The sequence below is a fragment of the Arachis ipaensis genome, chromosome B10 (genome assembly GCF_000816755.2).
Source record: "Arachis ipaensis cultivar K30076 chromosome B10, Araip1.1, whole genome shotgun sequence".
NCBI lineage: Eukaryota > Viridiplantae > Streptophyta > Magnoliopsida > Fabales > Fabaceae > Arachis > Arachis ipaensis.
The window spans coordinates 108,476,261-108,492,003 of record NC_029794.2 but is presented as its reverse complement, the minus strand read 5'-3'; the positions used below and the strand labels follow the sequence as shown (position 1 = coordinate 108,492,003).

General features: G+C 33.9%; 2 protein-coding genes across 2 annotated transcripts; both read right to left on the bottom strand.

The window, feature by feature from the left end:
* On the bottom strand, nt 390–5,137 carry LOC107624020. Its single transcript, XM_021114637.1, has 15 exons — nt 5,126–5,137; nt 4,773–5,040; nt 4,490–4,671; nt 4,275–4,394; nt 3,999–4,166; nt 2,966–3,130; nt 2,795–2,807; nt 2,479–2,649; nt 1,952–2,355; nt 1,781–1,867; nt 1,580–1,711; nt 1,279–1,413; nt 1,084–1,187; nt 891–984; nt 390–790 (listed from the first exon to the last, which is right to left on the bottom strand). Exons 1-15 carry the CDS (start codon nt 5,135–5,137, stop codon nt 542–544), a joined length of 2,304 nt encoding a protein of 767 aa, XP_020970296.1. The 3' UTR covers nt 390–541.
* Nucleotides 9,286–12,574, bottom strand: LOC107624205 (ABC transporter G family member 15-like). The gene is made up of 8 exons (XM_021113193.1): nt 12,559–12,574; nt 11,815–11,891; nt 11,474–11,611; nt 10,922–11,053; nt 10,551–10,835; nt 10,176–10,232; nt 9,751–9,819; nt 9,286–9,538 (listed from the first exon to the last, which is right to left on the bottom strand). The coding sequence occupies exons 3-6, from the start codon at nt 11,579–11,581 to the stop codon at nt 10,212–10,214; spliced, it is 546 nt and encodes a 181-aa protein (XP_020968852.1). The 5' UTR covers nt 11,582–11,611; nt 11,815–11,891; nt 12,559–12,574; the 3' UTR covers nt 9,286–9,538; nt 9,751–9,819; nt 10,176–10,211.

Sequence of the window (15,743 nt, the reverse complement as noted above, 5' to 3'; positions counted from 1 at the left end):
TAGGTTATGTTTTGATTTCTACACCACTAGGTTATGTTTTGATTTCTACACGCTTGACTATATAGTTTTTCGGTACGTAGCTGTTCCTCATAGACATTGTTTTCACGTATTTTTAATGAACTAAAGTGGATGTTCATTTCTATAGGTTTTCAGATGTTCATTTTTACTATAAACAAAGATGGTTATCCGTTAGCATTAGTGACCACTAGGTTATGTTTTGATTTTGACCTTGTTAGATTGGATGTTCATCATAGTAACGTATAGGATATTCAGATTAGCTATATTGACGGATGGTTAGTGGTCACCAGTTTTGATAAGCACAAATATGGCAGCTTTACCAAACAACTTTGATAAATCTGGGAGTCTAAAATCTAAAAGACATGGATAAATTTTAGGTAACATAACCAACATATCATTGTACTGTAGAAAAAAAAATGTCATGGAATCAGGTCTTTCTAATGTGAAAAATAACAAATCATTAAGCATGTCAGCAGTAAGTAAACTCAGTATAATCTGGTAGATCAATTCATTGTAACTAATACTAAGTAAGCAACTTCTTCCTCCCTCTGCGCATTGCCCCCTTCGGTAATCCCTCCGCACGTTCAATCAATGACCCTGTACTAGGTGCAGTGTATGGTGAACGAACGTCCTTCTTCTTGTTCCGTGGTTCATTGCGACGAACAGGTATAACCTTTTGTTCCAATAACGAAATGAGCTGGTGGACCAATGTATTGTGCGGGCCACAAATAATATCTAGCATCAACTCCATCCTGTCTGATTGGAGTGAATCCTGTGGGTAGATTTATCAGTTGGTTTAGTATTTTGAACCGTTACAGTAATAATTTTACAAGATCAATCATGACACTTGCGCAAATGTGAGATTTACAAACCTCATCCCATTCACAAAGTTGACGTTCTTCGGTCCAACTCTCCATCAACTTAATGACACACATGCCACAGTCAAAGCTACAGGACAATAAAATGCTATTGCAATTAAGTTGAGAAAAACCAACTTACATGGTTCGACACAATTTCAAATGAAATCTAACAAAGCCTCAAATTTGGGTTATAATTTCATCTCACTTGTTCGGTTGCTTTGGAACCCTCGCGTACGAATGAGCTGGGCCATGCGTAGTCCGAACAAATGCAGGAATAGAAATGCTTGCCATATCCTCACATAGTCTCCCCTGAAAATCATGCAACGAACATACGCGAGCAAAATTATTTCCACTTGAACTGTGCGGATGTATATTGATTAAAAGAATTATGGTATCTTACCACATATGCATCGAGCTTTATTCGTTTATCATCTTCTGGGCCATAATGCAAACTGTCGAGAATAAGTAAATGCTTCGCAACCACATCAAATGCATATACCCACCAATGGCCCCTCCAATAATAAGGAATTAACCACTGCAGCAAGCAATACATATGAAGAAATTATCCATGTGAGGAGATAAAAAAAGAAAGAAGAACACAAAAACTATTGATCTCATTCGACCATTCAAGAACCTTAACATTCTCAAATCATGTGACAAGCTATTTCCAACAGGTATTTAAATATAAAACAGCAACTCACCCATTTTCTCTTTGCAGCTTCTACTTTGTCAAAGAACCTAGTATCATCACCAAAGCTTGGACTAAGACCATCATAAATTGGTTCCACACCGTCCATAAATGCTTTCAGACTATCATTTTTTATCACTGACTCCTGCAGACCCACACATAGTAAGAATCCCAAGAAAAAGCTTTATCCACATTGTAATAAGAATGTAATTACCAATATGCCTGGACACACGCAATAGAACTCTCGCTTGAACCTAGATGATTGAGTGTCGTTGAAAGAATAACACATCCATTGAATTACCTACACAGAGTATTCAGCAAGTGTAATTCAAACACCAATATAAGTATAGAGAATTAAAACCCATGCTTAAGTTCATATACTTACACAGCTGTTTACCCAACTGCGGGGTTTCAAGGTCCAGAAATCATTCCTTTGTAGTACCATATAGCCCTGCCCTTCATAGGAAGCTAAATCTTGATTTTTATCCAATGACGGGTTAACTATCCAAGTTCTGATTTGTTCCTCCTTAGTCTCCCCCAATTTTATTTCTCTTAGTCTTGGATGAATTGAATGTATTGGGGACGGGGTTGGAGTCTTTTCAAGCTGAGTTAAACCCAGTGAAAAGCTCGGTCTACCTGGACTCGGTGTATGATAGGGTGATCTTTTTGGAAACACCGTTTGCAGGGGTTGCATGATTATGGCTTTGGTTTGGTGTCCCTGTTCAACATTATTGAGAACTTGGTCAAATTCAGGACACTGAACGATAGAGATGTCAAATTCGCTGCAAACTAATGGAACAAGAAATTAGCTAAGAGAACAAGTCATGCCTAGCTAGACGGCTAATCACATGACATGGGTGTGAAAAAAAAAAAGAAGAAAACATGCAGCAATGTAATTAATAACCCACTAACCGGTCAAAATCATAGTCACTGAGCTGTACAGGTGTTGCTGGCGGTGTGTGTGGAGATCCATTTTTGAGGTCAGTTTTTCCAGCTTGATGACTTTCATGAGTGCCGTTGAACACTGGATCTTCTTGTCTTGATTCATGTGGCGGAGGGTGCTGTCGGAATAACCGTATCCTTCTAGCAAGCGGGACATGGTCATCATCATCAGATTCTGAGACTACCAATGGCGCAGCAGTGCTTCCTGAGACACTTTCTTTTGGAATTTCTTTTCTGGTGATTGGTCTAGATCGGCTCCTACTGGCAATCACCTTTCTCCTCGTACCAGTCTTGGATTGCTGTGATGTAAATTCATGCATATCATCATTTAAATTAACAAACAAAGAAAACCCTACTAAAGTGAACAACCAAATCATACTAAGGTGTAAACCCAAAAATATAACAAAGTGAACATCCAATTCAAATTATCACATAAGCTATGATACAGAAAGCAGACCACCTTATCCGTCTCCGTGTATCTTGGCTGAGATGTAGTCTTGCCTTCGGTAGACGGAAATTGGTCAGTGTTCTTGCATGGCCTTCTGCACCCTCCTTTCTTGTTAACTGCCTTACTCGAAGGCTGCTTCTTGTGTCTTTTCCTTGAATTGTTGACTAGGCAACCCTGTGTTCAACATGGGACAACAAATACATGGAAAAAATCTAATGTGAACTTTCAGGCGTTTGGGAAACATAACAACCTCACAATCGTTCATAAAAACTAACCATCTATTGCCACACTATATTTTACATCCAAAACCCAACTATAGTGAACATCCTTCAGCAAGGTAATTAATCAACTAGGCAGCACCATCAAGCAATTCTTTCATACATAAAAAGCCATCCAAATAAATTAATCATAATTTATCTATCCAATTCAGGTTAGAACCTAATTTGAGCATCCTAAATCCTCCTGTTTAAGTAACAAACTCAACTAAAATAAAACCTTAATAAAATTAAAACACAACTATATTCAAACAAGCTTTCAGCATATAAACATGTAAATATCATACACGGTCATTGAACCATCTCAAGCAATACTATAGTGAACATCAACAACCCTACTACAGTGAACATCCTCAACTACAGTCAACCAAATAGGCAGCCCCGTAAAGCAACTGTTTTAAACATAAGAAACCATCCAAATAAAGAAATCATAAGTTATCTATCAAGTTCAGATTATAACATAATTTGGGTATTCTAAATTAACAAAATCAACTCAATTTAATGCTTATTAAAAATAAGACACAGCAACTGTATTCAAACAAGCTTTCGACATAAGAGCATGTAATTATCATTCACGGGCATTGAATCCAGCTCTGCCAAACGTTCATTTATAACCACCATGTATCAAAACAGGCTATGCAGCCACATAAGGAAGTTAATTTAGGATTTTGTAATAGCAGATTCTATGATAAGGATCAAGCATCCTACCACACAGGTAAAGAACCAATTAAATAAGCTCACGAGCTATCAAAAGAAAAGCAAATCACCTTTTTCGCCTTCTTGTAGCTTGGATGAGGTGAAGTCTTCCCTTGGGTAGACGGTGATTGGTTAGTGTCCGTCCGTGTCCTTTTACACCGTCCTCTCTCGTTAACTGATTCACTCGAACAATGCTTGTTCTTTTTTCTCCGGTTCCTTGCATTGTTGATTATGCAGCCCTGTGTGTTCAACATTGTGCAATATAGACATGAAAAAAAATCAAGGTGAACAGCCATTTGCATTATTGATCAACTAGATTATTAAAAATACATTATTAGAATTTGAACCTGTGAGATAACATAGTCGGCCTTCATATCAAGTTCATTCGTGGTCCATTCAACAATCCAAGGCTCGGGTACTCTACATGCATGCAATGGACCATGCTTTAATCGGTGAAAGTACAAAACCTATAAAGAAATATATTACATGTTAGGAAATAAACCTAAAGCCGTAGATATGTTTTAAATTTAAATAATTTATTGCCATTACCAACAACACAAACATGCACCCCCCGCATGTTTCCCGGTTCTCGTATTGGAATTTCCTTATTGCTTCTCTGTTGCTCGGTCTCCATTGGACAAGCAAATAGAAAGTCCCGCAGTTGGGTTGTGGTTTTCTTCTGAAATTGTCTCTTAATTGCCAAATGTGATTCATCTTTTTTCTGCAGCTCGGGAATTGGCTCTCCTGCGCGAAACAAAATATTTTACCAGTATCACTGCATGTCAACATTGGAATAAGCTTTACCACACAGCAAAAGCTTTACACCTTACATAATTTACACTAACCTCTAGAAGGTATGCCGAATACATTGCCGATAAGTTCTGCAGAAATGTGAATGTCACCGGCGTCTACCCTGAGAGTATCTGTCTCCACGTCATAGGCCCTTGCTAATTGGAGCATGATGCTCTGCTTCACATGCCATTGTGGTACCCGACATAGGAAATCAAATCCAATGGCCTCAATCTCAGCTAACTTACCTTGCTCATTATGTCGTTCCAAGTGGGTAAATAAGTTGTTAATGTAGCAAGGTGAGCAACGCGTCTCCACTAGTTTCTGTTGAGTAAAACAAATACGGATCAGCAGAAGGTGGTAATAAAGAACCATATATGTTCATTTAATCTAGTAATCAACGAGATACCTTTTTACCCATCTGGTTTTGTCTTCGGCCGGTTTAGAGATAGGTTTGTCTTTTGCTTGGTCAGCTGTAGTTGCTGTTTTCAACTTGCTGCATTATTGCGATCACTAATTACTTACAGGAAAAGTATTAAAATAAATTCCCCTCACTTCTAACACTCGACTCTCATTCTACCCTCAATTCGAGCAACAATCCAAGATGGTCTCAAAATCAATTCCATGGGCAGTTAATAATCAAAAAAATGGTTAATACTATATAAGAAATACATATATAATTTTTCGTATTGCAGAAAAGAAAACAATTTTGTTTATAATGCAAGCAATGTAATTTAATATGCCAGCCTCTAGTAGTTCTATGTCGTGCTGAATTCACACTGTGGAAAAAATTATACCAAAGTCGCCATGTAAGATCACACACTGAGTGTTCATCCAAAGTAAGTAACAAGGTCAGCCACATTAATTTTATCCAATAACCAGGACCAATGAATATGAAAAAATAAATAAACAAATAAATAAATAAATAAGATCAACAACATACAAAATGATCATAGTAATAAGATTAGGTAATATGAAGGAGCAAGTATATACTACACATATACACCACACAATTCTCAAGAGTCAATCACATGATCAAATAATGACTCTCATAAAGTGGTAGTTCTGGTATATAGTGCTGGTGATGAATCATGAGCAACAAAATTCAATGGGCTGATATAACATTCCCTAACTCCCAATATATATATATACTAAATCCACAAGAAACTCCCATCACATTATTTCAGTTAGGCAGTGCTTGATCAGACTCCATTTAACCACAACTATCCTCGTCACAAAGCACTCACAATTCACAAAACCTTAATAAAAGAAAAGCAAAATCTCCAAAACACTAATGAATGATTCTCTATTGCTGGATTCTCTAGATACAAGACTAGTATATGGCAAACTATTTTATTGATTTAGAAACTAGAGAGAAAATGATAGAGTTCAGCGAGATAAAGAACAAAGAGGGCACAATAATCAAAGTGGGTTACAACTAACAAATTGGCATCCAATTCTGGGAAACCTGGAGTAGAAGCTAAAACATAACAATTACAAAACTGCTCTTTGTAACAATAATAATCAATCAATCTGAAAGACAATAGCACTCACTAATCTGCAAGCGAACACAAAATTAAAAATTAGGAAAACACTCCCAATTAAATCAATTAAAACAAAACTATCTAATATATGAAGACCACTACCATCTAATAAGTAGAAACAATTTGTATTATTCATCACAAATATTTTTTATCCAAAATGCAATTAGACCGACTCACAATTTCTATCTTTTAATTTTTGATTATACGTGCTTTATTCTTATTGCATTTTCCCAATACTAATACTACTTTTATCAAAGCCACTCCCCAGTACAATTTCACATTTTGAAATTTTAAATTAGCATTCATTGGTATTGTTGTCAAAGTTGATAAAATTGGAATAAACCATTACAGTAATCTCCACTCATTCATATATAAAAATAACTTTAATCCTGATCAAAAGATGGAAAAAAATTTGCAAAACTAACCATCCAAATTCCTATTAAAGTAACCATCCAACAAATATCAACCAATATTCAACGATGGTCAGCCATTATACGTCACGTTACATGCACATGGTCCACACGGAAAAAGACAAAAAATTTTCAAAATTAACTCATATATAAACACGATCCCAAACTTTTCCAACCTTTCCCGCGCTAAAATAAAATTATGAAGAACTTCAACAACATAAACTAACTACAAAAATGGCTCCTACTGCTATTCCACCATGGATAATCACGTATTTCATCAACAAAATCTATCACTAATCAAACATGCAACCGCAATTACTAATCAGAAACTGAACAACCTCACCCACTTACCTTGGATGGTTAGGATTCTTCAGGTCAAGATGTTCGATCTCTTTCCGGTGACCCGTTCAGTAGCAAGCGGGTATTTCTTGAAGGTCGGTTGCTTCTTTGCTCAGAGACCACGGTGCCCGGTGGCGGAATACTCGGAAGATGTTTAGTTCGGCGGTGAGACCTCCCACGCCGCTGTTCTGGTCGACGGCTTCTCGCCCGGCAGCTAGGTTGCAGCGAATGCCGGTTGTTCAACGACGGCGCCGTGCTGGTTGGGAAAGGAACAGGTCGCTTGGGCTCGCCTGTGACCTTCCTTGCTTGCAGGTGGCGGGGCTGAGGGTTCTAACGCTCTCACGAGTCTCTGCAAGGAATTAGGAGGGTTTGAATATTGGGAGGAGAAACGGCAAACGGGGATTTGGGAAAACAATCAGCGAAACAAAAGGGATTGGGGTTTTGGGGAAACAATCAGCGAAACAAAAGGGATTTGGAGATTTGGGGATAAATTGTAAATAATAAAAATATGGTAGTGTGTTAAAGTAAACAACCATAATAGGATTAGGATTAATTTTCTGGTTTAATTTTAATTTGGGCCTAATAAAGAGCCCATTGTAGCTATTGTATACATATCTCATTGTTTCCCTAGCGGTATCCTAAGTATAATGAAAAAAATTAATATTAAGGTACTATTAGATTAAAAGATTTGGATCTTTTAAAGTTTGAATTTCACTTTAAAGAATAAAGTGTGATCTTTCACCATTGATTTTATAGGTGGGACCAAAAATAAATATGAAAGAGAAACTATTCAAGGGTAAAAAATTACACTTTACTCTCTAAAGTAAAATTCTAATTTTAGAGGATCCAAATCCTAGATTAAGTACTTAATATGGACCTTTTATATTAAATTGGATCACAAAAATAAACAAAACAATCTAATATTAAAGTCCCATAAAAATTTTAACTACAAAACTAAAATTTTAATGAATAAATTATTACCTTAATATAACAAAAAATATTTGTTATGTCATTTAATAACAAAATTACAAAAAATGACAAAATTCTATTAATAAAAAATTACAATACAGTGCAATATAATTATCACTATATTTAGATAATAAACTTTCAAGAGTCATATCATTTGAAAATAAATAATACTAGAGTAAAGTATCGTTTTTGTCCCCAACGTTTGGAGTAAGTCCTATTTGTGTTCCTAACGTTTAAATCGTCCTATTTGTATCCCTAACGTTTATAAAAGTGATTCAATGTTATCCTACTATCAATTATACTAACAAATCAGATTATATTTTTCAATTATTCTCACTTGGATGTATTCATTCTCAATTAGACCTCACTTGGATGTGTTCAATTTTAATATTATACCCACTATTTGTATTTAGATTCAATTATGTCCCTAGAAAAGTGAATTATGTAAATGTTATAGGAATTAATTTCAACTTTTGATGAGCTATTTTTCGGAGTGGATCATCGATTCTATGCCAGACATTTGTATTCTAACTTCAAGAAGAGATTTTTAAAACTCAAATTAAAGCGTTCATGATGTGTAATTGACGGCAGGATAACATTGAATCACTTTTACAAACGTTAGAGATACAAATAGGACGATTTAAACGTTAGGGACACAAATAAGATTTACCCAAAACGTTGGGGACAAAAACGATACTTTACTCATAATACTATTAATGAAGCTAAAAAAGTAACATTCATACGATCAGCAAGATTCTCTGCTAAACTAAAAAGTCACACGCTAAGAAATTTTTCATTAACTATTAAACTTTGTCAATTAATGAGACACTAAGTAATAAGCTAAAGCAAATACTATAAAAAAATTACTGGAATAGCGACTGATTCTAGTGGTCTCTAAAACCTTGGTCGCTAATTAGAAAATAGCGACTAACTTCGGTCGCTAATCATTAGCGGCTAACCATTAGCGACCGATTTTAGTGACCGACTTTTGAATAAGGTCACCAAACCCTCACCAAAGGGTATCGGTCGCTAAATGATAACTAAATTTTTCGTCGCTAAATTGGTTGCTGAATAAATCGATCCCTAAATGGCGACCAACTTTTCCATCACTAAATCAGTTGCCATGAAATCGGTCGCTAATACCTGATTTGAAAATCTAAAATCGATCACTAAATTGGTTGCTAATTCCTGAACTAAAAATCTAAATCGGTTGTTATTCTTGATTTTATAATTATAGATTTTTACTAATTTCACATTTACCACTATTAAAACTTAATTTTCATAAATAATTATATTTTCACAAAATATAAAAAAAATCAAACATAGATTAATTTTTTAAATAAATACAAAAAATATTCATAATGTCTACATAGAAATATTCACTAGTTAAAACCCCTTAGTTAAACCCCTTTTGAAGCCTTTTGAAGAGTGGAAAGCTCATTAGTTATAAAAAAAAAAAGCGTTCTTCAAGGGCTCCATTCATATCGTATCGCCCTGAGAGGTTGACAATTGTTTTGATGTCATGATACTTTGAAGCATAAAAAAGCACTGCATTAGCTCCTGCATCAAGTTGCAGAAATTAATGTTTTAATGACACAAATATGTAAATGTAAGGTAACAAATTCTCTTCCACTGGATAACGATGTCCTCTGACAAAAATGTTGATTCTCACGAGTTTAATTAGCCCAACAATCTAACAACCATGCTTGTTTTGACAACATTTTGTGTTTTAATTAAGGAGAAAACTGCATTAAGATTAATAAATTATGTACCTGATCTCTAAAGTAGGCTTGTTCAATGTCTGTGGTAATGGACCTTCTAGTCTATTATTTTCTAAATTCCTGCAGAAACAGAGAAAAGAAAGAAAAGGCCAAAAGGGGGAAAAAATTAAACAATAAATAATAAACTTAAATCTTATTCCTAATTAAAATTTTGCGAGAACAAAATAGTCCTTCAAGATTTAAAAGTGACAGTTGTGCTTCTCGCCAAACAAATTCTATTTTTTTACCATTCACTTAATAAATAAGTTGTCAGAATTCAAGTAAGTGAACCATCTGGTTAATTTATAAGTTTAAATAAGCATCATCAGATTGAGAAAAAAGAAAAACAACAAATAAAACAAGAATCATCAAAACAAAACCATCTTAAATAAGCCATGATCATAATTCAAAATTCAAATAAACAAAACAAACCTCACCTCCTTCTGCACTGTCTTGTAGTTTTATCCTTGAATTTAGAAGTAATAATACCCCAACTGCAAATAGTTATTAATAATAATCTAAGATTCAGAAATTAAAGCTTTCTAAAAGGACAGAATTAAAAACCAGAAGACAGAAAAATGATGGAGAAAACCTATTTTAGAGTAAGAGATCAAATTTAACTCTAAATGGCAAATCTGCTTTTTCTTTCTTTCTTTTTTATTAGTTATTGAAATTTTCAAAACTATCAATTTTGTCCATAAAATTATATTTCATAAATAATTTTATTTTAAATGATCAACTTAACTGTTGCAATTTGAAGTAACAAATTAAACATGTAGTGATGTTTTTATATTACTTTTTCTTGATGATACCTTCATTTCTTCAATGAATGATGGAAAGCCTCCAATTGACATGAATGTCATGAAGCCTGAGATAAATGCACCACAAGCAACACGAGCTAGGATTGAGGTATAGCTATAGCCAATATCAAAATAGATAGTTCCAACACATATTGAAACTATGATGTAGATTATGATCCTCAACCAGTAGTAACCAACATCTTTACACATGTTCACAAATGATCTCTTTGTCAATGTCCTCAGTTGCTTCCACCAAGTTGCTTGACTTCCATTTTGTCTCTCATTTTCAAGCCCTTCCTGCAATTAACAATATCATCATCATCATACATAATTATGATCAAAATACGAAAATAAAACAGAACAACATAAGTAAAATCGGTTACATTAGTAGATAGTTCTTGAATCCTGTCCTTTGCTCTTGTTGCATAAGTTGAACGCCTATATCTATCAACCAGCATTGCTTTAATTTGTGCTGTGGCCATATTCATGAAAGGATCTGCTGAATTTGGAACATCCTAAAAAGGAAAGGAAAATATATGAAACAGTTCCACTAATTAACTATAATTACAAAGAATACAATTAATAGTTTGTACATACGTGAATTCTTTGATATCCTTTGAGTGTAGCTGTTATTAATTCTATTATTAAAAAATGACATGCAAGACACAAAATTACTAAATACCAAATACATAAATTACTAAATTAAAACAGAACTGATGTGTGAGGAGAGAATAGAAAACAGAGAAAAAGCTTCAAGATTCTTCTATGTGCAAAGAGAGATCTCAATCTTCTATTCTTGCCACTAACTAAACTAACTTCTAGATAAATATGGAGCTAACTAACAAAGAGATATATTACAAATTTAAGTTTTATAATAACTCGGTATATTTAAGGGTTTTTTGCAGAAGAAAAAAAAACCAGAAGCTAACCATTACCTCGTCAGTTGCATCTTCCCTTTCAGATGCACCGCTTTCAGCAGCTTCACAACTCTCATCTTTTTCTTTGTTTTCATGTTCTTCATCATGGTTATTTAACCAAAGCATGGTGTCACTTTGTACGAATAAAGCAACAATCTTATATCAACATTGAAAAACACAGAAATGAACAACTGAGATGAGCAGGAAAAACACAAGCAAGCTGCTCGACTGTCTCTGTACTAAATATTAGATGTATTCATTATTCAAATTTAATTTCCAAAATATAGTTAGCATACTGAGAAGTTCACACATATCTACTTTTCACCATCTATTATGTCAAAATTATCCTTTTTATATACCTGAAGAAGGATTGATTCATTCAGGTCTTCCACTGAGTCAACTTCACTATTTGAGTTTGTTTCAGCCTCTGCTCCACCTTCAATGAATTGCACATAAATTTGAAGAGCATTGAGGAACAATCAAAAGCATGACAAATTGACACTCATGCGTATAAATAAAATAGGAAAAGCCAATCCACTAGTATGGAAGCAATTTCACAAATGAAAAATAAAGAGGGAAAACATCTTGCATTTTTCATTTAAAGAAGAGTAAAGTATCGTTTTTGTCCCCAACGTTTGGGGTAAATCCTATTTGTGTCCCTAACGTTTAAATCGTCCTATTTGTATCCCTAACGTTTGTAAAAGCGATTCAATGTTATCCTGCCGTCAATTACACATCATGAGCACTTTAGTTTGAGTTTTAAAAATCTCTTCTTAAAGTTAGAATACAAATGTCTGGGATAGAATCGACGATCTACTCCGAAAAATAGCTCATCAAATGTTGAAACTAATTCCTACAACATTTACATAATTCACTTTTCTAGGGACATAATTGAATCTAAACACAAATAGTGGGTATAATATTAAAATCGAACACATCCAAGTGAGACCTAATTGAGAATGAATACATTCAAGTGAGAATAATTAAAAAATATAATCTGATTTGTTAGTATAATTCATAGTAGGATAACATTGAATCACTTTTATAAACGTTAAGGATACAAATAGGATGATTTAAACGTTAGGGACACAAATAGGACTTACCCCAAACGTTGGGAACAAAAACGATACTTTACTCTTTAAAGAAAATGCTTCCATAATTTCCCCTTCCTATATAGAACAAGAAAATCATTATACCATCTGAATATCTTCTTTATCCTTTTTAGTAAACCCACTAGCAGCAAGTTCCTTGTCTAAAATACTAGCACTTCTTTCTATTTCAGAAAAATAGGACCTTCCATCTTCATCTTTTCCTTCATCAGAATCATCATTGTCATCAATGCTTTCTTGAAAAGAAAGATTGAACCTGAAATAGAGAAGTGGAACTAAATTGTGAAAAAAAGCCTGATTGAATAGCAAAGATTAGATCCAAAATATTTATCTTTAGCAAACCAAGTTTGTGTTAGATGTACTATCAAGTTAGGAGATGCAATATGGTGAAAAGAGATATACAAAATAAAAAAGTGAAGAGGGAATAAACATAATTTTTTTTAAGTAAACTATGGCACAAGATAGTGACATATATTAAGTAGAAACTTATTGTCTCTAAATATACCAAGACAAAAGTTATGATTAGATGAAGTACAAAAAGGGCAACGAAACGAGTTCACTCTTATGGACAAACCACATTGCATCGACATGGACAAGATCTTCAAGTATTCAAACTGTAGAAAAACAAGGAAAATCAGGAAAACATTTGAAAAGAATCCAGATATTTGAGTGTTGAATCTGATATACCAACAGTCATTGAACTTTTCGACCGAAGATTCATGAATTGGAACGCAAACCATATAATGCTTGATTTAATTGTAAGATCTAAAACGTTTTTCAGAGGCCAATGTCTTAATTTATAGATTTAAACCCTAAATTATGAATTCAGTGAGAAGAAATTTATCCAATCATGAAAATACAGGGTTGATGTTTAGACATTAGAATAGGGAAATCCAAACCCTAAAACACTGATGACAAGAATAAAAATCAAATACCTTGTCATAAGCGGTTTTTGTCCATCTCTGCCTTTTCCTTCTCAACTTGCTGCTTCTGTTTCTCCAACCTCTCTCCCTCCCATTTCTGCACACAAAAAAAATATCGGAATCGAGCTTCGAAGAAGGAGAAAGAGAAAGGGAAAGGGAAGGGGAGAGATACCTTGATGTAGACGTTCTCTTTGGCCTGCTCCTCTTTGCTGAGAACCCTACCTTTGCTGTTGTAAAAGCGAGAGAAAGCACCGCGAGATGTTGAGTTCAGAAGACAACGGCGACAGCGCTGAAGCTGGAGAAGATGACGATGACGGCTGCGAGTCTAGAAGACGATGGCGACGGCATCGAGATTGGAGGAGAAGACAACGACTGTTTAAGGGGGGAGAAGTGTAGCTCAGTAACTGTTTGAGAAGGTAAAAATGGTGACTGGTGAGGGTGAGTTAGGGTTAATGATGAGTATTTCAGTAAATATTTTAAATTAGTTACCGATTTAGCTACTGATTAGTTATAACGTTATTATACTGCGGTCTCTAAATCGGTCGCTATCTTAATGATTAGCAACCGATTTAGCGACTACCAACTTAGTGATTGAGTTAGTGATCAATTTTTTTAGTTTATTTTTCTGTTAGTTACAAAATTGGTCGCTAAATTAAAAAATAGCGACCGATTTTGTGACCAACAATCCTACCTAAGCGTTACTTTCTTATTTCAGTTGCTAATTCGGTTGCTAAGTTAAAAAATAGTGACCGATTTTAGTGACCAACTTTATGTTACTTGTATAAAAGCCTTATCGATCGCTAAATTGGTCACTAAAATTAGTCGCTGATTGTAATTTAGCGACCGATTTAGCGATCAACATTTTTTTGGTCCTTGAAATCCTATATCGGTCGCTAAATCAGTTGCTATTAGCAACCAATTTTTTCGGTCACTAAAATCGGTCGGGGTAAAGTATACTTTTTGTCCCTGAAGTTTGACAAAAGTTTCAAAAATACCCCTAAGTTTTATTTTGTTTCAATTTTGTCCCAAAAGTTTTCGATTTGCATCAAATACACCCTTGACGGCTAATTTTTCAAAAAGTTTAAGACCAATTCAACAATAATTTCATAAGAACAATCCTTAACACAAGCAAATCAAGCATCCTTTTCATGCATTATTATTAGATTGGTCTTAAATTTTTTGAGAATTTATCCGTCGGGGGTATATTTAATGCAAATCGAAAACTTTTGGGACAAAATTAAAATAAAATAAAATTTAGGAATATTTTTGAAACTTTCGCCGAACTTTGGGGATAAAAAGTATATTTTACTCCGACTAATTTTAGTGACCGAAAAAATTGGTTGTTAATAGCGACTGATTTAGCGACCGATATAGAATTTCCAGGACTAGAAAAACGTTGATCGCTAAATCGGTCGCTAAATTACAATCAGCGATCAATTTTAGTGACGAAAGAAATTGGTTACTAATAGTGGCCAATTTTGCTAAATAGTAAAATTATTAGAAACTGAAATTTTTTATCATGAGGTTGTCTAAGAAGGAGATATTATAACATGTGGAGTTTTCTTCAATCTACATATTCATGTCTTCTAAGATTTGATTTCCAACATCCAATGCAATTTCTCCAACACATACACTAAAACAAGAAAGAAGTTTCTGAAATTTATAGTAAAGTAGTTTTTAGAACAAGATAGGTTGGGTAGATTCATGTTTTATACAAAATTAGATGGAAATTTGTTCACCTCTTTTAAAAAATAAAAAATTAGATTAATCTAAAAATATTAAATTTTAAACATTATTATTAATTAAAAAACAAATAGTTTTTCATGGTTGATTTCAATGACAAATCAACAATAAAAAATAAATATGAACTATCAAGAACCAATTTATTGAGTAGTCTAATGAGTAGTGACATAAAAAGTTTTAAAAAAGCTGGTTATTAATGGTAAAATGATAAATTAAAACAACTAATTCATGTTATTAAATAGAACAAAATTATGCCATTTTTTGTTTGTGTCATAATTGATACAACTTCACTTGAAATGTTCAAACATTGACAAACGCTTGATGTTATTAATCTAAGTTAAATACATAAAATCTATACGTGTGGATATTTTTTTAGATATACATAGTAGGTCTTTTAAAAAAATATATATATTATATTAAGTGAGTTGAAAAAAGGAAAAGAGAAGAAAATGAAGATGGTGAAAAAAGAGAGAGTGTGTGTTGAAATATAGGAGACATTAAGAGAAAATGAGT